The following is a 23745-nucleotide window of genomic DNA, read 5'->3' as shown; positions in this document are numbered from 1 at the left end:
GCCCTGCGCGGCCCGCAGACTACGAGTCCCGTCAGGCCCCGCGGCCGGGCCGGGCTGGGGACGGCGGGGAGCGGGAGGCGGGGCCGTGCGGTTCGGGCGGGAGATTCGGGCTTTGGGATCGGTGCGTTGAGGGGCCGGGGGGCGTTGGGCTGCGGGGGCACTGCCGCGGGGGGATGGCGTGGAGGGGCTGCGGGGCACAGCCGGGGTTTGATAGGGCTGGGGTCGAGGTGGAGGACTGTGGGGCTACTGCGATGAATAGCCCTGGGGGCGTTTGTGTGTCTGGGAACACGGGGGGTGAGGGGAGCTGTGGGGAAGGACTGGGGGGTACTGGAGTGACAGAATGGGGCTGGGGCTTGTGGGCTGGATGTGGGTGGCACCCGGGGATGGGAGGGTTGTGGGGTGAGCGGCGGACACAGGGGTGGCCGAACGGGGATGGGGGATCGTGAGCCAGCTGTAGGGGGGATTACTGCTGTGGCAAAGCAAGGCTGAGGGGTGGTGGGGCGGGTCTGGGGGCACTGAGGCAGTGAGGTGGGACTGGGGTGCACTGGAACTGCTGAGGGCTTGTGGGCTGAGGCTGGGAGCTGCTGAATAGTGCCAGAGCTGGGAGACACCCGAGCCCATCACAGACCTGTCTTCTTTCCCCACTAGGCACTGGAGGGATCTGAGGGGAATCTGTGTCCTAGCAGGACACTGACTCTAGAGAATCCCGAATGGCTCCAGTCAAAATCAGCTACGTGGTGTCCTTCTCCTCACAGGTACCTGGGGGTTTCCTCCAGGGGGGCTTGTTCCCCCTGAGCTGTTGGGTTCTCTGAAGAGGAGGGTGGGGGTGCGACAGGGTGCAGCACCAGCTTTCCTTGTTAGGCTGAAGGGCACTAAGTGGGGCTGAAGGGCAGGAATTCCAGGCAATTCTCAAAGCGGGGTGTTGTTCCTTGGGTTACCAGGGAATTCCCTGCTTCTCCCCTGGGCCCAGAGTGAGCTGGAGCCGGAGGGGAAGGCATTCAGGGAGGGAGCCATGTCATGTCCCTGCTGTGCGTGCAGGACCCCAAGTACCCGGCGGAGAACCTGCTGAGTGAGGGCAGTGTCCAGCCCTGGCTCGGCTGCCCCCAGGACCGCAGCACGCGGCTGAGCGTGGAGCTGCAGCTGGAAAGAGCCAGTCCCATCGGCTACGTGGACATCGGTACGTCCCCATCCCCGTGCAGGAGGCAGGGCTGTGTCCCCGATGGGCTCAGCAGCTCTGAACCCCCTGTGCTTCCCACTGTTCCCCAGGGAACTACGGCTGCGCCTTCCTGCAGATCGAGGTGGGACGTTCCTCGTGGCCACGTGACCAGCCCTACCTCACCTTGGTGCCCACCGTCACGCTGATGACGCCGGACGACTCAAAGCTGGGCCGGAATCGCTGCGGGGTCCGGATGTTTAAGGAAGGTAAAGATCGATCCGAAGGAAAAAGGCACAGGGAAGAGCTATGGCCCTGGTGGTGGGCTGGCTGGGGGGGCTGGCAAGGCATGAGGGGGCTGGCAAAAGGATGGGGGGCTGGCTAGGGGGTTGGCAAAGGGGCAGGATGGGGGGCTGGTGGGGGAGGCAGAAGAGGACAGGTAGACCAGGGGTCATGGTTGTCCTTGGGAGAGCCGTACCAGCTCTGCTCCCCTACCCCAGCCTTTCTTGTGCCCGTAATCTCCCAGCTGTTGCTGTTTCCTGAGTGTCACAGTGACAGGGTGACAAGCAGAGATGGGAGTAGTGCCAGGACAGTGGTCCCTGCTGCGTCCCCTCCACCCCAGGTGCTCTCCCCCACAGCAGACTTCCCGGTGCCGGCGGTAGGGCAGCACTGGGACCGCCTGCGGCTCACCTGCAGCCAGCCCTTCAGCCCACGCAGCCGCTTCGGGCTCTCCTTCATTCGCCTGCGCACGCCCCAGGAGCAGGAGCCTGAGCCCCCCCGGCCACCCCTGGGCCTGGTAGGTGCCTCTCACACCTCCGTGTACACCTCCTGTCCATGGGGAGGCCGTGGGGATGGGGCAGCTCCTCCACGGGTGCCACTCGTGCCCCACGGAGAGCACAGGAGAATGCTCGCTGGGCTGAACCAGGGGCTGTGCCAAGATAGTGGGCAGAAGATTCCTGCTTGATTGCCTGGGGCGTCCCCTTGTCCCACAGGAGGATGCTGAGCCCTCAGACAGCCCCTGCTGCTCCAGCCCTGACTTCCACCAGACGTTTTTTCCCAAAACACACTCGTAAGTAGCCTGGTCTGATCCATCCCATCCTCTCCCTGTGCAGCGGGGCCTGGAGCCCCTGGAGGTGCCGCCTTGGAGCCCAGAGCCCTGGCTGTCCCCTCCTGCGAGCCTGACCCTCCCTGTCCCCAGGAGATCCAGTGCAGAGGAGCAGCTGAGGAGCCGCCTGTGGCAGCTGGAAGGGGGTGCTGGGAGCCCGGCCTGCCTCAGCCGCCCGGCCCGCATGGTGCTGTTGGCAGCACGGAGTCGGGCACTGAGGCCGGGGGGTGACCCAGAGCTGCCAGCCAAGGACCTGGGAGGTCCCGTGGTGCCAGAGGGTGAGCCTGTACAACTGTGTCCTGGGCTGCATCCCCAGCACTGTGGGCAGCAGGGTGCAAGGTGGGGGTTCTGCCCCTCTGCTCTGCTCTGCCTCTACAGAGCTGCCTCCAGCTCTGGGGCCCCCAACATCAGAAGGACATACAGTTGCTGGAATGAGACCAGAGGGGGCCGCAGAGGTGTTCCAAGGTCTGGAGCACCTCTGTTACGGAGCCAGGCTGAGAGAGCTGGGGGTGTTCAACCTGGAGAAGAGATGGCTCTGAGGAGAACTGAGAGCCCCTTCCAGGGCCTAAGGGGGCTCTAAAGAGCTGGAGAGGAACTTGGGACAAAGGCCTAGAATGACAGGAGAAGGGGGAATGCCTTCATACTGACAGAAGACACTGCTAGATTGCATATTGGGAGGAAATTCTTCCCTGTGAGGCTGGGGAGGCCCTGGCACAGAATGTCCAGAGAAGCTGTGGCTGCCCCATGCCTGGAAGTGTTCAAGGATGGGGCTTGGAGCAACCTGTTCTAGTGGAAGGTGTCCCTGCCCATGGCAGGGGGCTGGGACAATGTGAGCTTTAAGGTTTCTTCCAACCCAAACCATCCCGTGTCTCCATGGTTCCTGCCCACTTGCCGTTTCCCAGGCTCTGCACAGGACATCCCTGCAGCCTCCCCAAGCACCTGCAAGCAGCCAGACAGGTGCCGTTCTCCCAGCCCTGCTGGCAGGTAATCCCTCAGGTCACTGTTTTCTTCCTGCCCTCGCCCTGGTGATTTACCACTCCCAGCCCCAGAGAGCTCTGGGTCCAGCCCTTCACTCCTTTGGGCTGGCAGAATGTGGCACAGGGTGCCTTCAGGACGTGACCGCTCCGCAGGGCTCCAGCTGCTGCCTCAAGGCCACCCATGGTCAGAGGAAGAGCCCAAACCCACGGCCACCGAGAGAGACGGGCCAGGAGGAGGGGCAGGGGACAGGCCAGCGGTGACAGGGAGACAGGCATCTGCCCCATCTGCTCAGGTGGGTGCTTGGAAGGGGTGTCCTCTGGTGGCGAGGGGACACCAAGCAGCAAATGGGGACAGCAGTGGCATTTCCACAGCTGAGACACCTCCCTCCTGCTGGTGCCACCACAGTGCATCCCAGTCTATCTCTGCCATAAAAACCCTCAGGGAGGGTGTCAGCCCAAACCCCGTGTCATCCCAACACCAGTGAGCCTCTGACAACCACATCACCTCTCCTTTCCACAGGCCGCTTCCTCCTGGATGTGCTCCCCACGCACGCCTCCCACTGCGGGGAAGAGCCCACTGCAGCCTGGCCCTCCTTGTCCCCTGACACCTGGGTGTCCTGCCCCATTTGCCAGCTGCCTTTCAGCATGGCAGAGGTGGAGCAGCATGCCAGCACCTGCGGTGAGACGCTGTCCTCATCCCACCACCTGCAGTAGGACAGCAGAGCCGGGGACAAACCCTGTGTCACCACCCCCCGGGGGCTGAAGCCACAGTGCTGGACCCAGCTGTGGTGCAAGGAGCGAGGGGCAGAGACACAGCAGCCCCAGGACGTTTGTGGCAAGACTGGTGGGGTGGATGGAGAAGGTGTTTCCAGCCCCTTGGCTGGGTATGGGGCGGGGGCTTAAGGGGCCTGAAACACTGTAATGGCAGGAGTTGCTGCTGGAGAAGAATAAATTAAAGGAGAGAACGAGGGATGAGAGAGAGAAATGCTCTGTGACTGCCCAGTGCCACAGCAGGTTCCCTGGTCGAGCATTCTGCCTTGGGGCACGCTGTGCAGCTGGTGGGGACAGTGAGGGGACAAGGAGGAGGTCACACTTTTCCTCCCCTCAAGCCCCCACTTGGAGTTCCAGCACATGTGGCCCACAGGAGGAGGAAGCCAGTACCCCTAAAGCAGGAGAAAAATACAATTTATTTACAAGTAGAAACATTTAAAAATGTTGCCTCGGCTTCCCTGGGAGCTGCAGGAGGGCAGGGGCAGGAGTCCCACACGGGGGGAGCGGGGGAGGCGGTGGGGGGGGAGGTCAAGGGACGCTATGTCTTACCTCTGTCCCTGTCACTGGGGCTGCAGGATATCCCTGAGGAGGGCTCAGACCCTCCAGCCCCAGCCTGGTGCCAGCCCCTGCACCCACGGGTGTTTCCAGCCCTCACTCCCTGTCATGCCCTTGCCTTGGGTCCCGGGAGGGTTTAGGGTGACAATGGGTGCAGGAAGGACACGGGGGCCCTGCCGTGCTCAGGGCAGCCCCGTGGTTGTCAGTGGGACGTGCAGGGCAGCGTCACACGGGTGGCCCCATCTGTTTCCCCTCGGTGCTGCTGGGCCCCGGGGATGTGCTCGCAGCACTGGGGGGAAAGGGAGAAGAGGCAAGGGGGTGCAGGTAGGGGGCCAGGGCAGAGCCTGCAACACAAGGACTGGGGAAACCTCAGAATTTTGTGTCCTTGAGCGATCGGCGACTGGCCTGGAAGGGAGAGAGCAGAGAGGGGACGTTAGTGACCGTGAGTGTGACCAGGGCCCTGGAGAGAGCACGTGCTCGGAAGCCCACCTGGGGGTATGGGCAGTGCCTACCTTGCCCTTGGGGGACTTGGCGGTGGCGATGCGGGGCGAGCGGCGGGTGCTGCCGCTGGGGGTGTTCTTGGGAGTGCTCTTGCGGGCGGCTGCCCGGCGCAGCAGGCGGTTCCCCAGCTTCTTGGGGGTGGTGAGGATGCTGAACGCTATCGACTGGCGCCTCTGAGCCTGCAGGGGAGGGGGCAGGACCATCAGCTCAGCTCAGGACAAGACAGGGAGGTCCCTCCCGACCCCTCCTTTTCCCTCTGGAGCTCACCTGCTTGGCGGGGGTCGGCTGTTCGCTCTGCCGGCTGCCCTGGGAGCCGCGCCGCTCACTGCGGTCCTGGGTGGTCTGGGGCCGTGGGAAGCAGCTGGTCGGCTTCTTGGACTAGAAAAGAGGGGACCAGTTGGGACGGTCATCCGGGGGTCACCCTGCTGGGGAGCTGGCAGCAATGAAGGAACCGAGGGGCTGCAGGGAGGGGACAGGAGCGAGGGCAGCAGCACCCAGGGAAGGCAGAAGGCTCAGCCTTGGAGTGGCCTTGGGAGCATGTGGAATACTGGACACAGCACTAGATGCCAGGATCATTGGGAACATTTGAAGCACTGGGAGCATCTGGGAATACTGAGAGCATTTGGAGCACTGGGCAACAGGAGCAGTAAGGAGCACTGAGAGCGTAGGAGCACTGGGGTGCCACCCCCAGAACTGCAGCAGCCCCCTCAAAACCTGGAGAACACCTGCAGCTGTTCCGAACCCTGTGTCCCCTGCAGGGTGCTGTGGTGGGGGCTGGGCTGGGCTCACCTGGGGGGTGTCGGGGCCCTGGTGGGTCTCATCTGAGAGGCGCTTCCTCTGCTGCCGGGTGGTGATGCCGGCCAAGGTGTGGCCCAGGGTGCTGCGCCGGGTGCCCACCCCACTGCCGGCGGGGATGATCTGCGAGGGCTGCATGCTGGCGCGTCGCAACGTCTCCTTAGGGTCCCCCATCTTCACCTCCTCATCCGTGATGGTTCCCAAGGAAGTGGAGGGCTGGGGAGGGGGCACGGAGATGTTGTTGAGGGGCACTGCCCACCCCCAGACCCGCTCCTAAACCCCACTTCTGGGGAAGGGGCCACCCGCCCTCTGTGTGTCCCCGTACCCTGCTCTCCAGGGGGTAGCAGGTCTTCAGGTGCGGGGGGCAGGCCTGGTTCCGCCGCTGCAGCTCTGCAATGCGGTTCCAGTCATCCGGCTGCTCCGGCTCGTCCTGGCACGTGCCCAGGTAGATGCTGTTCCGGCCTAAATGCAAAGCAGGGAAGGCTGAAAGGGGGGTCCCAGATAAGAAGTGACCCCCCTCCGAGGCAGGTGGAACCCCACAGCCAGCAGCCCAGGTGCCCACCCTGCCCACACACACCGAGGCTGGAGCTGCTGGTCCCCTGCAAGCGCAAGGATCTGCGAGTGACTGGCCGGTACCCGGGGAGGCCCAGCAGTGCTGAATTGCCAGGGGTTTCCTCCGGGGAGGAGGTTTCCAGCTTGACAAGAGTTTCCCGGGAGGGAAAGCTGGTGAGGGAGCGGGTGGAGGCAGCTGAGCGCAGCCGTCTCTTGGCAGGGGAAGCGCTCGGGGACTGAGCTGATGGGATGCTGTAGAAGGAGAGGTTGACGCAGTCCAGTTCCTCAGACTTGGCCTGTTTCTGAGAGAGAAAAATCGAGAGACCAGGGAATCACCGATGGGTTTAGGCTGGAAGGAACCCTAAAACTCATCTGGTTCCAACACCCTGCCATGGGCAGGGACACCTTCCACTAGAACAGGTTGCTCCAAGCCCCATCCTTGGACATTTCCAGGCATGGGGCAGCCACAGCTTCTCTGGACAACCTGTGCCAGGCCCTTCCCACCCTCACAGGGAAGAATTTCCTCCCAGTATCCAATCTAGCAGTGTCCTCTGTCAGTGTGAAGGCATTCCCCCTTCTCCTGTCATTCTAGGCCTTTGTCCCAAGTTCCTCTCCAGCTCTTTAGAGCCCCTTTAGGCCCTGGAAGGGGCTCTGTTCTCAGAACCATCTCTTCTCCAGGTTGAACACCCCCAGCTCTTTCAGCTGTCTCCATAGCAGAAGTGTTTCAGCCCTCTCAGCATCTCTATGGTCCCCTCTGGACTCGCTTCAACAGCTCCACATCCTCCTCATGTTGGGACCCCAGAGTTGAAGGCAGCACTACAGCTGGGGTCTCACCAGAGCCAAGCAGAGGGGCAGAATCTCCACCTTCTGCTGCTGCTCATGCTGCTGGGAACCAGCCCAGGACAAGGTTGGATTTTAGGCTGCCAGTGCACGTTGTCAGGCCATGTCCAGCTATTCACTCCCCAGCAGCCCAAGTCCCCCTGCAGTGCTTCTCCCCCTCCCTCATTCCCCAGCTCACGTTTGTCATGGTGATGTTGATGGTGGTGCGGCGCCGGGCCGAGCGGGTCTTGCACCCGGATTCGAGTGAGAGGTTGCCCAAGGAGTCGGTGCTGCTCTCCAGCTTGGACCGTGTCCCGCTGGGGATGGGGGTAAAGTAGAGGCTCTCCAGGGACTCCACCTCGCGAGGCAGCCGCTGGGACACCAGCGACTCTTCCCTGTCCAGTGGCACTGCCGAGGCTTCCGAGCTGCTAGCCTGCCTGCAGAGACGAGGGACGAGCGTAGCACCAACAGGCTCACCCGACCCCTGCGGAACAGCGAGCAAGAGGACGGCGGGTTTTTGGGGTGCTGGCAGCCGGATGGGCTGGTACCTGGTAGAGTTGAGCGGCTGTGCCTCATCGAGGCTGTCAGTGCTCTGGTCCAAGTTCTGGTGGCAAGTCTCCTGGTCCTTTAGTGAGGTGCTCTTCACCTGGAACTTCCTGAGCTCCTGTAGCTGCCGTTCAGCAATCTCCACCTGGGTGTGAGGCACAGAGGGATGGATGGACCCCCCAAGTGAGGTGGCAGAGGAGGAGGGTGAAGCCCCACTGCACCGTGCCTACCTGAGCCTCCAGGCTGCGGACCTGGCTGGTAAGGTTCCTGCAGCTCAGCTCCGACTCCTTGGCCTGCAGGATGCTCTGCTGTAGCTCCTTGGTCAGCCTGTCTGACTCGCTCCGGAGCTCCGTGTTCTCCTTCTGCAGCCGTTCCATGGCCTTCAGCTTCTCTGCCAGGTCCTGGTTCTGCTGCTTCTTGGCGTCGTAGTAAGTTTTTGCCTTCTCCATCTAGGATGTCAATGAGAGGAATCCTGTCAAGCTTCCCAGCAGTGCCAGGGACAGTGGGGCCACGCCAGCCCCTGGCATACCTGCCCTTTGTAGTGCTCAGCTGCCTGCTCCTTCTGGGCGAGCTGCCCCTGCAGCTCTGCAACCTTCTCCTGCTGGTGGGTGGCCACTGCCTGCAGCTCCTCTTCCAGTGCCTGCAGGCAGGGAAGAGACTGGATCAGAGGCTCTCCACACCCTGGGTGAGCCCCCTGGGCAGCACCAACAGCTCCAGGGCTGCCCAAGAGCTGAGCCCCCAGGTTTTTGGTCCCTCTTTACCTTAACTCTCTGCTGCTGGGTCAAGGTGGCTTTCTCGTGCTGAGTCAGCTTTTTATTCAGCTCCTCCACCTGCAAGAACACAGCCTGGTCAGATCAGCTCCAGGCACTAAATTCCAACAGCCCTCCCACGGAGGAACACACCCCTCCTCTCCAGCCAGCTCCAGGGCAGGGCAAGGAGGTTTCCTGCCCCAGGGGGATTGTTCAGCAGCACCCACCACCAAGAAGATCCCAGGACATTACAAAGTGACAGCCACCCCACATTAGTCCTTACAGGGAGGAGGCTGGCACTGCCCAAGTGTAAGGAGCAGCCACGTGCTGGAAGCAAAGCCTCTTTCAGTACCCAGTGCCCCAGCAGCCATCTCTGCTGCCAACTACTTGCTGTCAGGTGCCAAACCTCAAGCCACGCAGTTCAAGGGAAGCCCATGCCCAGTCTGGGGAAGAAGAATCCCACCTCCAAGGGTTCGAGAGGGGAGAGCTGGCAGCTGTGGGATGTGACACCATGGACGTGCCAAGGGCCAAGGGACCTGGTCTAGGCCTCTGGCCACAGCAGGAGCCCCCCATGGCATGGATGGGAGGCTCGTAAATCTTCTACCTGGGCACCTGCAACCTGGAGTACCACGGGTTATCCAGCACTCCTAGCACAGGTAGATGGTTGGTGTGAGTTCTGGCCTGAACATGCTCTCCCTGCTCCAGGGGGTGCTTGGGGAGCCCCCAGCCCTCTGGTTACAGTCACAAGGCCTCTGCAGAGTTCCTGGGCAACTCAGGCTGGGACTAGAGAGGGAAACGGGGCTTTTCCAGCATTATTTCTCAAGTGTTAACTCCCACCATGCCCAAGATCGATGCTACTGGAATGCCTCCTATCTCTGGCCACCTCTGGACCATGCTGCCTAGCAGCACAGCTGTTCCTATCACCTGGGCAAGAAGCTGAACCTCAGTTAAAGAGAGGGGGAAAAAAGGGACATGTAGAAGGAACGGGGTTTTGCAGCTGCCTCCAAATCCTCTCTATCTGAGGACAAGGCATCACAGGAGTGATGGTCCTGCGCTGAGGAGCCCTGGATGCCCCTGGCAGGCACTCACTGCGTGTGCTGCCGTGGGGTGCATGAGAAGCTGTGCCAAGTCGTGGGCACCACCGTGAGCGGGCAGGTGGCAGGCTGGGACCCCAGTTCCTACTTCCCAGGGGTGTAGGTGCCCAGAGACCTGAAGCCAACTGGCTCATGGCTGGGTCCCCACTGCAAACGGTTCAGGAGAGGAGAGGGTGGCTCCAGTGGGAAGCGGCAGCAAGGAAGGCTGTGCAGTCACCGTTTGAGCAGCCAGCACTTGGCATGCGTTACCTGCTTAGCCTGGTCTTTCCGAAATACCTCCAGCTGTTCCACCTGAGGGCACAAAAGGCAGAGGTGAGCATATGGCTGGCACACACCAGGCTGCTTTTCACAGAATCACGGAATTGTTCAGGTTGGAAAAGCCCTGTGAGACAATCGAGTCCAACCATTCCCCCGGCACTGCCACGCCACCATCAAACTGTGCCCCTAAGTGCCACATTCATAACATTTGTTATATCCCTCCAGGTGTGGGGACTCCCCCACTGCCCTGGGCAGCCTGTGCCAGAGCTGGACAACCCTTTCAGAGAAGGAATTTTTCCTAATATCCAACCTGAACCTTCCCTGATGCAACTTGAGACCATTTCCTCTTGTCCTGTCACTTGTTATCTGGGAGCAGAGCCCAACCCCATCTGGCTCCACCCTCCTTTCAGGGACTTGTAGAGAGTGAGAAGGTTCTTCCTGAGCCTACTTTTCTCCAGGCTGAGCCCTCCCAGCTCCCTCAGCCACTCCTCATCAGTCTTGTGCTTCAGACTCTTCCATAGCTCCATTGCCCTTCTCTGGAAACACTCCAGCACCTCAGTGTGACAGTCCCTTTCACACCTGGGAGCTCGTCCCAGTCCCCCAGTCCCCAAACTGATCAGGCCGTGGATTCAGGGGTGTGCAGAAGACCAAACACACCCCTTTTACAGGAAGACTCCCTTGCCCACAACCCACCTGCTGGGAGCAGAATCCCTACCTGAGCTGTCAGTCTGTGCCTCTCCTCCAGTAGCTTCTTCCTCTCCTCCAGCAGCTTCTTCCTCTCCTCCAGCGCTGCAGCTTTGCTGCTCTCATACTCCTTACTCATCTTCTCCAGCTTCTGCGCCGCCTCCTCGGCCTCCTTCCTGCTGACGGTCACCAGCTCCTCGGACGCCGCCCGCAGCCGCTCCAGCTCCTGTACGTGCCGCTCCCTGGCCTGGCCCAGTTCTGCCTCAAGCTGCTGCCGCCCCTGGCTCCGGCTCTCGCTGAGCCCCTGGTTCTCCTCGGCCAGACGAGCGTTGGCCTGCTGCAGCCCCGCCAGCTGTGCCGCCGCCTTCGCCGCCTCAGCCCGCAGCTGCTGAATGGCCCGGTCCTGCTCCGCCGACCGCTCCCGCAGGGACAGCGCCTCGGCCGCCTCCTGCTTGGCCTGGGCCAGCTCAGCTTGCAGCGCACCTGTGGCTTTCATCCTCTGCTCCAGGTCCTGGCGGTGCTGGCTTTCCAGGGAGGCACGCTCGGCCTGGAGCTGCTGGCAAAGGTGCTTCAGTGCCGGCAGCTCCCCAGCGAGCGCCTGGGCGCTGTCGAGCTCCTGCTGCAGGGCGGCCAGGAGCTGCTCCTTCTGCTGGCACTTGTCCTGGCAGACCTTCGCCTCCTGCCGCAGCTCATCCTCCCGCTCGCTCTGGCAGTGGCGGTCCCTCTTCAGGGCCTCGATGGTCATTCGCTGCTTCTCCATCTCCTCCTGGCAACGCTGCACTTCCACCTTCATCAGCGAGCACCTCTCGGCCGCGCGGGAGGCAGCGGTGGCCATCTCTGTCTGCAGCACCCGCAGCCTCTCCTCCAGCTTCTTGCTCTTCTCTGACTCAGCCAGGATCAGGCGCTTCAGCTCCTTGCTCTCCCCCTCCTTCTCCGTCACCTGCCGATGGAGAATGGAGATCTCGTGCTCCAGGCTGCTGATCAGGCTCTTCTTCCTCTCAATCTCCTGGACGCACTGGGACACTTGCTCCTTCCAGCTCTCCTTTTCCTGCACGGCAGAGCGGAGGGACACCAGCTCCTTCTCTGCACTCCGCAGCCGCTCCATGGTGCCTTCCAGCTCCTTGGATTTGAGCTTCTCCTGGGAGAGCTGCTGGGAGACCCCTTCCAGCGCCTCAGCAGCTCTACGGGCATCCGCCTCCAGCCCCGCCACGCGCTGGGCCGCAGTTTGCTCTGCCATGGCCATCTTCTCCTGCAGGGAGGAGACCTCAGCCCTCAGCTTCTGCTCCTCGCTCTCCTTCTCCTTCACCCATGCCTGGGTGCTGGACAGGTCAGCCTGGAGGGCAGCCAGCCGCTCCTGTTGCTCTGCAGCCAGCCGCTCTGCCTGGGCCTCCAGCGCAGCCACCTTCTCCTGCTCGGCCTGCAGCTGCTGGCAGACCTGGCCATGCTCCCGGCTCAGCGCCCGGACCTCCTCCTCCAGCCGCACGCGCTCTCTGTCCTCCCCTCGGCCAGCAGGAGAGGCTCCCATCGGCTTCTCCCGGCTCTCCTCCAGCACCTGGTGTGCAGCCAGCTCTTCGCCCCGCTCCTGTGGAGCCTGCTCCCGGCTCTGCACCAGCTGCTGTCTCTCCGCCTCCAGCTCAGCGATCCTGGCCAGGTTGCCCTCCAAGCAGTCAGCTGCCCGCCTCTTCTCATCCTCCAGGATGCCCTCGGTGTTCCGCAGGGATTCCTCCAGGAAGAGCAGCTGCTCCTGCAGACGGCTGTTTTCCCGGGCCAGCTTCTCCTTCTCAGCCAGCCTCTGCTGGCTCTCCTTTAGCCGAACCTCCAGCTCCCGCACCTGGACTTTCAGTGCCTCTGCTGCCACTCCCTGCTGCTGCTGAGCACTCAGCTCCAGGATCTGGGCCTCCAGCTTGCTGACCTTGTGGCTCAGTGCAGCCTTCTCCTCGGCCAAGGCGGCCTGGCTGGCACCTGTGGCCTGCAGCTGGCTGCTCAGGGATGCGTTGGCCTCCTGCAGCTGCTGCAGCTGTTGCAGGGCAGAGTCCCTTTCCTGCAGGGTCTGTTCATGCTGGACACTGAGGGCAGCCAGCTGCCCAGCCTGCCCCTCAGCATCCCGTGTCTTCAGGTCCTGCTCCAGCCTCTCTTGGGCCCGGTGGCTCTCAGAGAGGGAGCTCTGGAGGCTGGTGACAAGGCTGCTCAGCTGCTGCTTCTCCTCCTCGAAGCGGCCACGTTCGGACTGCAGGGCTGCCTCCCGCAGCTGCTTCTCCTCCTCCAGCCGCAGGACCGTGGCCTGGAGCTCTGCTCCTTTGGTAGTGAGGCTGGACACCTCCTGCTTCAGCTCCTCCAGCTGGCAGAGAGAAGAGGGGAGGACAAAACATGCACCCCCCCAAGGTGTTACCCAAGCTGCAGCCAACATGCTCACCAGAGACCCACGTGCTGCATCCCAGTGGGAGCTGCCCAATGTCTGTCTTCCCTCCCAGCACCCCCAGTACACCCCAGCACACCTTGCTTTCCCCTTAGCCTCGTGCCACTATGCTCCCTGGAACCAAACACCTTTTCTCACCATGTAGGAGCCATTCCCTTCACAACAAAGCCATGCTATGGGAGGCTGGGGGAGCCAGCAGGTTCCTTGGAGCAGATTCAGCCCAAAAGGGGTTCTCCTGGAGTGCTCAGCCCCACAACACCCTCCAGTAGGAGAGGGTAGCTGGTTCTGCCTCACGTGGCTTTGCCATGCATCCCCAGCATCCCCTGCTCTCTCCAGCTGGAGGAGCTTTCCATTCAAGCCCTCGCTGTGAAGAGCCTCAGTGTACCTTCAGAATGTCCCCCATGACTTCTCCCTTCTCCTGGCTGCTGCACTCCTCCAGCTTGGCCAGCTGGTCTTCCAGCAGAGAAACCTTTCCCTGGAGAATCTCGATTTTCTCTTCCGAAGATTTCTGGGGACAGAGGCATGGGACTGAGCACAGTAGAGGCAGGAGGAACAGGGAGAAGCTTCCCGCAGGAGCTGGCAGTTACACAGCTCCTCCCCGTGTCCTGGCACGGATGGGTAAGAGGCTCCCAGCCACTCCACCCTGCCTGCAGTTGGCACATGTCCCCCAGCCAAGGTGGGGCTGCAAGGGGGCACCCACCACTCCCAGGGTCCCTTCACCTTGTCCTGCAGGGCAGCACGCAGCTCGTTCTCCAGCTGTCCCTGCTTTTCCTGAGACTGTGCCAGGGCAGCATTGTGCTCCTCTGAGAGCTCGTTCAAGGCTTCCTGCAGCTGGACCATGTGGCTGGCGATCTCCCGCAGCTGCCAAGCAAAAATCCCCCCGGTCCAGAGGAGGGTCAGAGCGTGCCCTCGCTGCCCAGCACCCTGCCCACTCCCCACTCCCGAGAGCTGCAGCACACACGGGTACCTCAGGTCCCGGGTGCTCACCACATGCAGCAACCTCTACCCAGTCCCCATTCCCCCACCACAGTTCTCCTTCGAATCTGGAGCCCAAAGCAGGTTCGGTCACTGGGTCAAAAGTCACATAAGCCAGTGGCAGAACCATCAACATCCCAGCGTCTGGCACTGCCACCAAATCCTCCCCCCAGGTCCAACCACAACCGACTGGGCTGTGGGGACACAGAGAGGACACAGTGCCCCACACCTTGAAGGAAAGATCGCCGTTCTCCTCAGAAAGCTGGTTGATCTTTCGGTCCATCTGGGCCTTTTCAGTCTTCAGGTCCTGGCACTGCCTGAAGGCCTCGTGCAGGCGCCCCACCAGGCTGTGGGAAAGGAGGTGGTTAAAGGAGGGGGTGAGCTCCTGAGGCAGGTGAGGACATCACCAGGATCAGTGCTGCTGGATATTGCCAAGGAAACTAAAGGTTCAAAGGAATCTCTATGCCCTGCTGTGACTCTACCAATCAACCCAGCTTTAAAAGTGAGTCCCAAAGCAAGTGGCAAAGCAAAGATAAGCAATGTTTGTGCTTTGCAGAAGCCCAGCCACTCCAAACTGAGGGCAGAGGCAGCTGTGGGACTCCAGCCACCCCCCTGCAAAGTGAAATAAGGGAGGAAAGAACAAAAAGACATGGCACTTGCAGCGCAGGTTGGGCGTCCTTCCTGAGTAAACACAGTGCTGCACAGGGACAGAGCAAAAACCAGGATGCAGTGGGGCACGTGATTTCAAGGGTGTGAAAGCCCAGTTTATAGGATAAAACTGAAGGGCTGAGGAAGGGGCTGGGGTCAGGAGTTCCAGGGTCATGCTGAAAGCTTTCAGTGACGCAGAGCTGATCCCAGGGCAGGCAAGACCCACATGGGCAGCACAGCCTTTTCCCACAGCAGGGACAGCTGTTCCCATGCAGGGTTTAAGAGTGGGCTGTCAGAACAGGCTGTGTGGCTTGGGACTGGCTCCCTGCCCACTGTGATAAAAATGGGCAGCAGGCCGTGTGTGCCCCGAGGGCGAGGCACAGCATAACAGAGGCACAGCTGTGTCCTGGGCTGATCCCCAGAAGAGTGGGCAGCAGGGCAAGAGGGGGATTCTGCCCCTGTGGCACTGGCACAGCGCGTCCAGAGAAGCTGTGGCTGCCCCATCCCTAGAAGTGTTCAAGGACAGGTTGGATGAGGCTTGGAGCAACCTGGTCTAGTGGAAGGTGTCCCTGCCCGTGGCAGGGGCTGCAACTGAATGAGCTTTAATGTCCCTTCCAACCCAAAACCTTTTTTGATTCTGTGCCTGCTGCCTTCTCCCCAGGGCGCAGCTGCAGAAGAACAAGAAGAAGGTTTGCCTTCTCCCATTTCACGCACTGCTAAGGAAGAGACAGACAGTATGGAGTCTGGGGATGGGGGAGTAAAAAGGTGCAGCCTAGCAGGAGGGAGCAGACATTCCTGGAGGAGTACCTCTCATTCTTCTCCCTCAGCTCCTCCATTTCTTTGGGCTCCAGCTGGTCTGCAGCTTGCTTCTCGTTGAGCTTAGCCAAGCGATCAATCCGCTGCTGCATCATGGTGATCTGAGCCTCTGAGGAAGCAGGGGGAGAAAAGGTGTTACCGACCACCCAAACCCCCTCCAACAGCATTTCTGCACAGAAACCCTTTGCAGCAGGAGACAAAAGACCAAGGCCACCAGTGCTGCTGCTGAGCACAGGTGTTGCTTCAGGCATGGCTTTTGTTGCCCAGGATATATCAAGGAATACAAGAGAGAAGAAGGAACCCGGAGTCTCACTTGGGGCCTGGCAGGATGGACTGTGCATGAGCAGAATTATGGTGGGGTCAGAACAGAGAGTAAGAGAAACAAGGGGAGGGCTCAGTCCCACAAACCCCTCCCTGCACCACAGGACATCCCACTAGAACTGACCTTTCTCCATGAGGAGCTTGCGATTCTCCGCCAGCTCCACCTCCAGCCCGTCCCGGTTCTCCCTCTCAAAAGCCAGCTGCTTCTTCAGCCGTCGCAGCTGGAACTGGGGGGTCTGCATGATGTCCCCCATGGGCGAAGATGGAGGGCTGGGCAGCATGCTGCAGAGAGGCACACCACACAGCTCGGGCACCCAGAGCAGGGCACGGGCCCTCCCCGCGCAGCCAGACCTGCTCTGGTTCCCCCATCTCAGGGGCAGGTTCACAGCAATGACTTTGATGTCACCTGCGCTGAAAGGCCATGCTCCTCCTCCTGACTGCACTAATGCCAACCTCCAAGTGCTGGGCAAAAACCACCACCAGCATGCCCAAGTGGCCAAAAAGGCCCAGCAGTGTCAGGGCAGTGACCATCCTCCTGTGCTGGGCACTGGTGAGGCACCTTGAACACCCGGTTCAGATCTGGGCCCCTCTTGACAAGAAAGATACTGAGGTACTGAATGTCCAGGGAAGGACAACAGAGCTGGGGAAGGGTCTGGAGCAGCAGGAGCGGCTGAGGGAGTTGGGGGGACTCAGCCTGGAGAAAAGGAGGCTCAGGGGGGACCTTCTGGCTCTGCAACTCCCTGACAGGAGGGGGGAGATGGGGTCGGGCTCTGCTCCCAGGGAACAAGGGACAGGAGGAGAGGGAACAGCCTCAAGTTCCATCACGGGAAGTTTAGGTCGGATACAGTGAAAATTCCTTCCCAGAAAGGGTTGTCCAGCCCTGGCACAGCTGTCTAGGGCAGTGTGGGAGTCCCCATCCCTGAAGGGATATAACAGAGGTGTGGATGTGGCACTTGGGGCATGGTTTGGTGGTGGTCCTGGCAGTGCCAGGGTAACAGCTGGACTCAATTGTCTCAGAGGGCTTTTCCAACCTTAATGATCCTGTGATTCTAAAAGGACCTAATTAGAATCTGAGCTCACCCCTGTCATCCATCCATCCCTCCCTCCCCACATCATGCCTGAGCACTGTGCAGCAGGACACCACCACGGCAGAACGGGGTATATTCTGTGGAGTCAGTGTGCAGCCCGACTACACCTTTGGGTCCCAGAAATCGCCCCATCCATTCCCCACCCCTCTCCTCGCTCCCCCGGCCAGCCAAGAGGTGGGGGACGTACTTGTTGGTGCTGGGGAAGGAGGCAATCTTCTGCAGCTCCAGGAAACGCACCTCCCGCTTGTGCGGGAGGGAATGTGGCGGGGAATGCTCCTCCATGCTGCTGCTGGACGTGCCAGATGAGGATGGAGCTGCTGGAAATAAAAAGGAAGAAGCAGGCCGTGATCTTTAATACCTGAGGGGCTGAGCAGCTGAAATCTCAGGGGCACAGAAACCAAAAATTCCAGCAGGGATGGAGCAGTCCAGTCGAGGAAGCCATAAACCTTCCCTAAGTCCCCATCCCACCTGCTCCACAGTCCTGTCCCAGCACTCTACTCCCACGAGGCTGTGGGCACACCTCCCGCTTTGCCCCTCCAGGCAAAGGCTGCGGTACTGCTGAGCAGGAAGAGCCCAGCAGGTCTAAGGCAGCCCTACTGTTAAAGAAGAGTTCACAGGGGACCGTGTTGTACGTGAGGGGATCTGGGTGGTGCTGCTTCCTTTACGGCTGGGCAGCTACGGCAGCACAAACAGGGCAAAAACTGCAATGTTTTTATGCTCTAGAAAAGCGTGATCCTGGATAGCTGGGTGCTGCCAGTGTGGGAGCTGTGCAGGAATATGCCAGCACTGCAATATCTGAAAGGTTATGGTCTGGTTCTGTCCCACTCCAAGCTGCCACTTGGACATCACCACAGAAGACACCTGCTGCTCGTAAGATGCCGGTGTGCCAGGTGCCAGTGAGGAGAAAAACACACAATGCCCACCCTGCCTGCACAAGGCTTGGCCTGTGCATGCCACAGCACGGGCAGCCAGGGCCCAGCACTCACCTTTCGTCAGCAGAAATGGCTCTAGGTTCTCGTTCAGGCTCTCCTCGTTATCCAGCACAAACTTGAGGATTGATGCCAGCTCAACCTGTGTCAGAGGAGCCATGGGGTCAACAGCTCTGCTGCAGCTCACAGGCAGCAACCGCAGCAGGCTTGGGGCACCAGGCAGCTCCCTTGCCTACCCATGCTGGTGCCCACACTTGCTGCCACAAGCCTTTGACAGACCAAAACCACCGGTGAGCACTGCAGTACCCACTCCACACTGTCTTTTAAGGGGACCCAGAATAGGAGGGCAGGTCTCAGAGCACCCCCTGAAAGCCACCGCTGCTCCTGCTGCACCCCAAGGGAGGGAACCCCAGAGGGATTACCTGGGTCTTGTAGTCAAACTCATTCCAGTCACCAGGGCTCTTGCAGCTCATAGAGGTGTGATACAGGAGCAGCACAGCCACCTGAGCAAGGCAGGTAAAGTGTCACTGACCCCATGCCAGTCATCAGCACACTGGTGCCAGCCAGGACTAAAGCATGCCACACAGTTACCTTGGCCAGAGCCACCTCCTCTCCATCCACCAGCTTCTGTGCAGAGACCAGGTTCTCTGCAGCCACTTTGTGCCTGCAGTGCTCTGCAACATGAAGCAGGATTCCCAGTCACGCAGGATTCCCCCTCACACAGGAGTTGTTGGGCACGCTGCCTGCCCGTGGCACGTGGCCATCCCCCGAGGTGACACTCACGGGCAGGGGGTCACTGTGATGCATCCCCAAGCACAAGGGGCCAAGGGCAGGCTGGGCTCTGGAGCTGAGGACCCCAGTGCTCAGCCTTGGCCGTTAACACTGACTGGCTTTTATTACCCTCCCTGGAACTCCACCCTAAATCTCAGCCCCCCCCCGTTGGCATCTCTCCCACCCCACCAGCACAGAGTCCCACCTCTGGAGGGTGGGGTACAAGGTGGGTTATGGTGTCTCCCCTCCAGAAAAGGCTGAGCAAAAGCGTGAGGTACTTTCAATTTCCCCTCTCAGGATTCCTGCTCGGGTAAAGGTTTTCCAGTGGGATTTGAACAGCTTGAGGCCAGGTACACAGGTGAGAAAACTGCCCCAAAGCAGCATTTCCTGAGCACCCACTGGCACCCTGCCCTTCACACCCAGGACCTCCTTTGCACTGAACCCAGGCTCTGCCAAGGATCGCCATCTGGAAGTTTCCCATCAGGAAGCTTTCCTTCCCACAGGCTGCTGCGGGAAAGCTGCTGGCATCTCACAAAGCTGCTGGTGCAGCAGCAGGGGGTCGCTTTGCAGAGGGGGAAGCTGCAGACAGCAGACCAGACCCCTGCGGGGGTCAGGGGCACCAAGCAGGGGCAATCGCTTTCCCCAGCGCCAGCGGAGGCTCTTACTCTGCAGGAAGCCACGGATGAAAGAGATCCTCTCCGGCAGCGGCTGCTCCAGCACGGACTCTCCCTCCTTGCTCCTGTGGCTGGAAGAGCGCAGGGGTTGCGTTATCCCGAGGGATTAAACCGAGGGTGAGTTTCGTGCAACGGGGTTTGCCGAGCGAGGGGCTGGCTCGGGGCGCCGCCGTGCCCTCCGCCCCCGCGCCGAGGCTGCTCGCCCGGGAGCCCTGACAAACAGGAGCGAGCCCTGACAAACATGGCTGCGCTGGGTGAGCAGCCGGGGCCGGGCAGCCGGGCCCCCCCCCGCGCCAGCCGGGCCCCCCCGCGCCGCTTCCTCCTCTGCCTGCCAGCCCCGGCATCCGGCGCCGCACAGGGAGCGGGGGCAGCCCCGCCAGCCGGGGTCGGGGGGCACGCGTGGGGCCGCTGGCTGGATTTCGGGGAGGCTGAAGCTTCCTCTTGCCCTTATTTGAGACTCCACTCTTCCTCGGCAGCTGCCAGCTCACAGAATATTGGAAGGGACCCACGAGGATCATCGAATCCAACCCCAGTTCAGAAACACGGTGCCCAAAACCTCACACTAGTCATGCCTGACCAGCACTGCTCTGGTACTGTCAGTTGCTCCCAGGGTGCCAAAAACAGGGGCCTGGCCCAGGGGAGGGGCTGCCACGAGGATTTGCTCCTCCTGACAGATTTCCCAGCCCATCCCCTGGTGCCATGAGCTGCGGTGGTGGCTGCCCCTCTGCCACCCCACTTATCAAGCTACAGCCAGGCCTGTTTAGCGAGCACACGCCATGGGCAACTCTGGCTAATCCGAATTCGAGCACAGACCCAGGAGATTAACCATGTCCGACTAAATATATCCATGGTGGAAGGCAGCTCCTTCCTTCCCACCCACCACAGGCAGATCCCTGCTCCAAGCAGGCTCTCCTTACCCCGTGCAGGAGGTAATTATAGCAGACAGGCTCCCAACAAGCCTCCCACCGGAAGGGTTTGAAAGAAATGCATGGCAGCCTCACACCCTCTCAATTTGCTTCACCAGCTCCTTAACCACCAGGCTCAGTCCCACCTCTGATGCCCATTATGGCCTGTAGGTTTTAGTTGCCCTTGCTCCCAGGCAATTCCTGAGGGAGGCATTCCTCCCATCCCTTCTGGGTAACTCGGGTCCCAGGACAGAGCAAACAGGCTCCACCCTGCCTGCACCGTACTCAGCAGCAGCCTGACATCCGCAGAGGAGAGGAGCACTTTGTGGGGCAGGAACTGTCATTCTATATGCTGCTTTCCAGATACAAGAATTCCTCAGGATCCCAAGGCTGCTGCCCAGGAAAACTTGCTGAGCTGTTCCCTCACCCGAGTAGCATCAACGGAAATGAATAATTTCCCTGCGCCACTGGCAGCACCGCTCAGCTCTTTTCTTCAGCGCCAGCAGCGAGCCCAGATGTCAGTGCCAGATGTGATAACAAGTCTCAAACGACAGGAACTCTGACCCAAATCCTCCCTGGGCAGCTCTGTGGGGCCTGACAGCTCTGCCCAGGCAGACCCCGGTTGTGCAGTGGCACAGAGGAGACAGATCCCAGCATCAGATATGCCAGAGGAGGAATAAATACCCCAGGACCCCTACTCCCACCCTGCCCAAGGAGAGTCCCCCTCAGCTCCTGAAGGCCGAGGCCATGGCTCCAGGAGGCAGCCCAGCACCACCTGGGTGGTTTGGCACAGCTCCCTGTACTCACATTTTGTGGATAATCCTGATGAAGACACTACAATCCCGGAGCTGGGACAGATCATTGAGGGGATCAGGACAAACCTTTGTGCTGTTCACCTAGAAACAGGGGTGAGATGGTCAGAAGGCAGAAGCCAACACCACACCATGCTGTGCCACCTACCACCTCCCAGTCCTGGCAGGGGACAGCAACAGGTCTGGGTGTGAGAGCAAATCCAGCCAACCACTCCTGCCCTGCCCAGGGAGCAGATGAACGTGATCCCCGTGGCTCCACAGCAGGGCAGGCCAGCACAGGACTCATTTATCACACTGCTGGAGCACCTCTGTTGTGGAGACAGGTTGAGAGAGCTGGGGGTGTTTGGCCTGGAGAAGAGAAGGCTATGGGGAGACCTTAGAGCCCCTTCCAGTGCCCAGAGGGGCTCCAGGAGAGCTGGAGAGGGACTTTGGACAAAGGCCAGTCGTGACAGCACAAGGGGGAATGGCTTCCCACTGCCAGAGGGCAGGGTTAGATGGGATATTGGGAAGGAATTCTTCCTTGTTAGGGTGGTGAGGCCCTGACACAGGTTGCCCAGAGAAGCTGTGGTTGCCCCATGCCTGGAAGTGTCCAAGGCCATGGTGGATGGGACTTGGAGCAACCTGGGCTAGTTGAAGGTGCCCCTGTACATGGCAGGCGGTTGGAACAAGATGGTCTTTAAGATCCTTTCCAACCCAAACCATTTTATGATTCTTTGCTAGGTCACAGCACTGCTTTGCAAGGCAGATTCAACAACCCCTCTGCAGTCCAGCTGCTGCCTGCTCCAGGCTCAGCTCCAGCTCCCAGGCAGTTTCCGTGACCAGACCAAGCCATTCCGGCATTTCTGGTTACCCGACAGGAAGGGAGAGCAAGGCTTCTCCTGCAAACACCCACCTGCCCAGCTGCCCCAGCCACAATCCCTCCTGTGACCAGCCCCAGCACTGTGCCCCAGAGGAGCTACCAGTGAAACACGTCCCACCTACGGGCTGTGGCAGAGGAGAGGGAGGCTTACCCAAGCAAGGAGAGCCGCGGCTCTCGCGTCGTGAAGAGACATCTTGGCCAGCCTGCCAGGTCACTGCCCAGACCTAAAAACACCAGCAAAGGGGGGTGGGGAAAAAAGAAATGTAAAACATAGCAATTACTTTACTATATGACCTGCACTCAGCACCAGGCATTTGTGTCCGTCACGGAGGATGTGCCGCTGAGCCTGGCCGGCTGTGGGGGAGCTCCCCCCCCTGCTTTCCACAGGCACAGAGCAGGGAGCAGCACTGCCCAGAGCAGCCAGGTCCACTCCTACAGGTCAGGATCTTGACAAGAGGTCAACGGAAAACCACTGCTCAGGCTCCTTGTCCTCCAGCCACGCCTCCTTCCCTCTCCGTCACCCCCAAATGCTGCTAACATTTCTTTTAAGAGAAATTTAAAGTCCTAGTGAGCTCCTGGCACAGGGCCTGGCAGCTTGGCGGCACTTGCTGCCCCTCCAGGGACAGTGTCCTCCCTGCTGCTGGTCACAGCTGAGCACCAGCATCTCTGCTGGCACCACCAGCATCCCAGGAAAACTCACCTCCCTCCAGAAAACACAAGCAGCAGCTTTTAGAGGATGACGGTATGGTCCAAAGCACCAAAATCTGACCCTGTCCACCAGGAGGGGACTGAGCTCCCACTGTGCCACTGCCCACACCTGCTCTGGCTTCCTCCCAGCTGCGTGGCCACCCAAACCCCAGCGGCCCAGGAACAGGGGCTCTCTTGCCCCAACTGCCACCACTGCAGCTGCTGGGATCTTCAGAGGGCACCAGGCTGCCCTCTGCCCCCCGGCCGGGACACAGCCACCGGGGCTGGAAGCTACTGGCAAAGGTCACCTGGCCCCAAATAAGCCCAGCAAAGCAGTGGCCAAGCTGTTGGAGCACTGCCAGCTCCCCTGCTCACTGCTGCCAGTGAAAGGAAAACAACCTGCTGAGGGCACGGGGAGCTTCCTGGGCATCGCTGCACTGGGTGGGATCAGGGACAAGCTGCCCCACCGTCCCCGGGATACAGGATCACTGCCAGGTCCCCTTCACAGCGACCTTTGCCTCTGCACTGCCCTGTCCCCGGCGCCACCCCGTAATCTTCCTGGGAAGGGAACTGCTGGGAGCCAAAAAAATCACCCGGATGGGGAGGGGGGCTCCTCGCCCTGTATTGCACCTGGACACCCCCACTGTGATGGGCCTGGATCTGCTGCCACTCCCGGGAGTGCCCAGAACAGCAGGGCCACCAGCCATGGTGGCTCTGGGTGCCACGGAGCTCCCACTGCCATCAGCCCAACTGGGAAGCATGGGATCATCGGCAGGACAGGTCCTCCCTCCAGTCGGGCTAAAACACGGCTCCTTGCCCCCTGGCTGGGCCCCATGGCACCTACTGTCCCTCCATCCGGGGGCACGGCCAGGACCTCTCCCCAAAAATCCACCCGAAGGCAAAGCGGGCAAAGCACACGCGCAGCCCTGGGATGCACCCGAGAGGGCCATGCTCTGCCAGCGCCGAGCTGGGTTTTACTGGAGCCACTCTGCACACACCCCGGTGCCTGGCGTGAGATCAGGGCGGGCAGGGCTGCCTGCTGGCTCCTCACCGGTGGCACCGGCCACGCTGAGCATCGGAGACAACGCCATGACCCCGAGCGAGGACGTGCCACTCGTGACGGCGGGCGGGCAGCGGCTGGGCAGCAGCGCCGGGAGCGCCTCGAGGAGCGCTCAGCGCGGGGCGGCGGGAGCGCCGAGCGGCGGCACTGGCGGCGTTATTGTCCTCCTCCTCCTCCTCCGCCGCCGCCGCTCCGGTCACAGCGCCGCGTTACGCAAGCCCGCGC

The 23745-nt window shown here is 60.9% G+C and overlaps 2 protein-coding genes across 4 annotated transcripts in view; one reads left to right on the top strand and one right to left on the bottom strand.

Annotated features, from left to right (window-relative positions):
* Positions 1-57: 57 nt before the first annotated feature.
* On the top strand, positions 58-4426 carry LOC113956678 (short transient receptor potential channel 2-like). Its single transcript, XM_027663496.1, has 10 exons — positions 58-121; positions 649-755; positions 1039-1177; positions 1267-1422; positions 1792-1949; positions 2146-2222; positions 2352-2536; positions 3161-3242; positions 3389-3528; positions 3756-4426. The coding sequence occupies exons 2-10, from the start codon at positions 711-713 to the stop codon at positions 3947-3949; spliced, it is 1176 nt and encodes a 391-aa protein (XP_027519297.1). The 5' UTR covers positions 58-121; positions 649-710; the 3' UTR covers positions 3950-4426.
* Positions 4427-4434: 8 nt separating this feature from the next.
* Positions 4435-23745, bottom strand: part of NUMA1 (nuclear mitotic apparatus protein 1) — a 20630-nt gene continuing 1319 nt past the window's right edge. For 2 of the 3 annotated variants that reach the window (XM_027663494.1, XM_027663493.1), the window contains exons 2-26: positions 21925-21997; positions 20910-20998; positions 19189-19268; positions 18344-18426; positions 18175-18255; positions 17810-17894; positions 17011-17140; positions 15860-16017; positions 15406-15523; positions 14180-14297; positions 13696-13836; positions 13361-13483; positions 10591-12897; positions 9867-9908; positions 8536-8604; positions 8304-8414; positions 8005-8223; positions 7777-7919; positions 7428-7665; positions 6435-6711; positions 6183-6319; positions 5852-6073; positions 5330-5440; positions 5074-5241; positions 4435-4966 (exon numbers count right to left, since the gene is read on the bottom strand). In XM_027663494.1, coding sequence (XP_027519295.1) covers positions 4931-4966; positions 5074-5241; positions 5330-5440; positions 5852-6073; positions 6183-6319; positions 6435-6711; positions 7428-7665; positions 7777-7919; positions 8005-8223; positions 8304-8414; positions 8536-8604; positions 9867-9908; positions 10591-12897; positions 13361-13483; positions 13696-13836; positions 14180-14297; positions 15406-15523; positions 15860-16017; positions 17011-17140; positions 17810-17894; positions 18175-18255; positions 18344-18426; positions 19189-19268; positions 20910-20998; positions 21925-21966 — 5328 coding nt within the window. In that variant the 5' untranslated portion in view covers positions 21967-21997 and the 3' untranslated portion in view covers positions 4435-4930. The remainder of the gene's footprint in view (positions 4967-5073; positions 5242-5329; positions 5441-5851; positions 6074-6182; positions 6320-6434; positions 6712-7427; positions 7666-7776; positions 7920-8004; positions 8224-8303; positions 8415-8535; positions 8605-9866; positions 9909-10590; positions 12898-13360; positions 13484-13695; positions 13837-14179; positions 14298-15405; positions 15524-15859; positions 16018-17010; positions 17141-17809; positions 17895-18174; positions 18256-18343; positions 18427-19188; positions 19269-20909; positions 20999-21924; positions 21998-23745) is intronic. The other variant, XM_027663495.1, reaches the window with a different exon arrangement.

Source organism: Corapipo altera, unplaced genomic scaffold, assembly GCF_003945725.1.
Source record: "Corapipo altera isolate COAL_440 unplaced genomic scaffold, ASM394572v1 165, whole genome shotgun sequence".
In the NCBI taxonomy this organism is placed as follows: Eukaryota; Metazoa; Chordata; class Aves; order Passeriformes; family Pipridae; genus Corapipo; species Corapipo altera.
The sequence above is the reverse complement of the archived record's forward strand: the minus strand, read 5'-3'. Positions and strand labels throughout refer to the sequence as shown.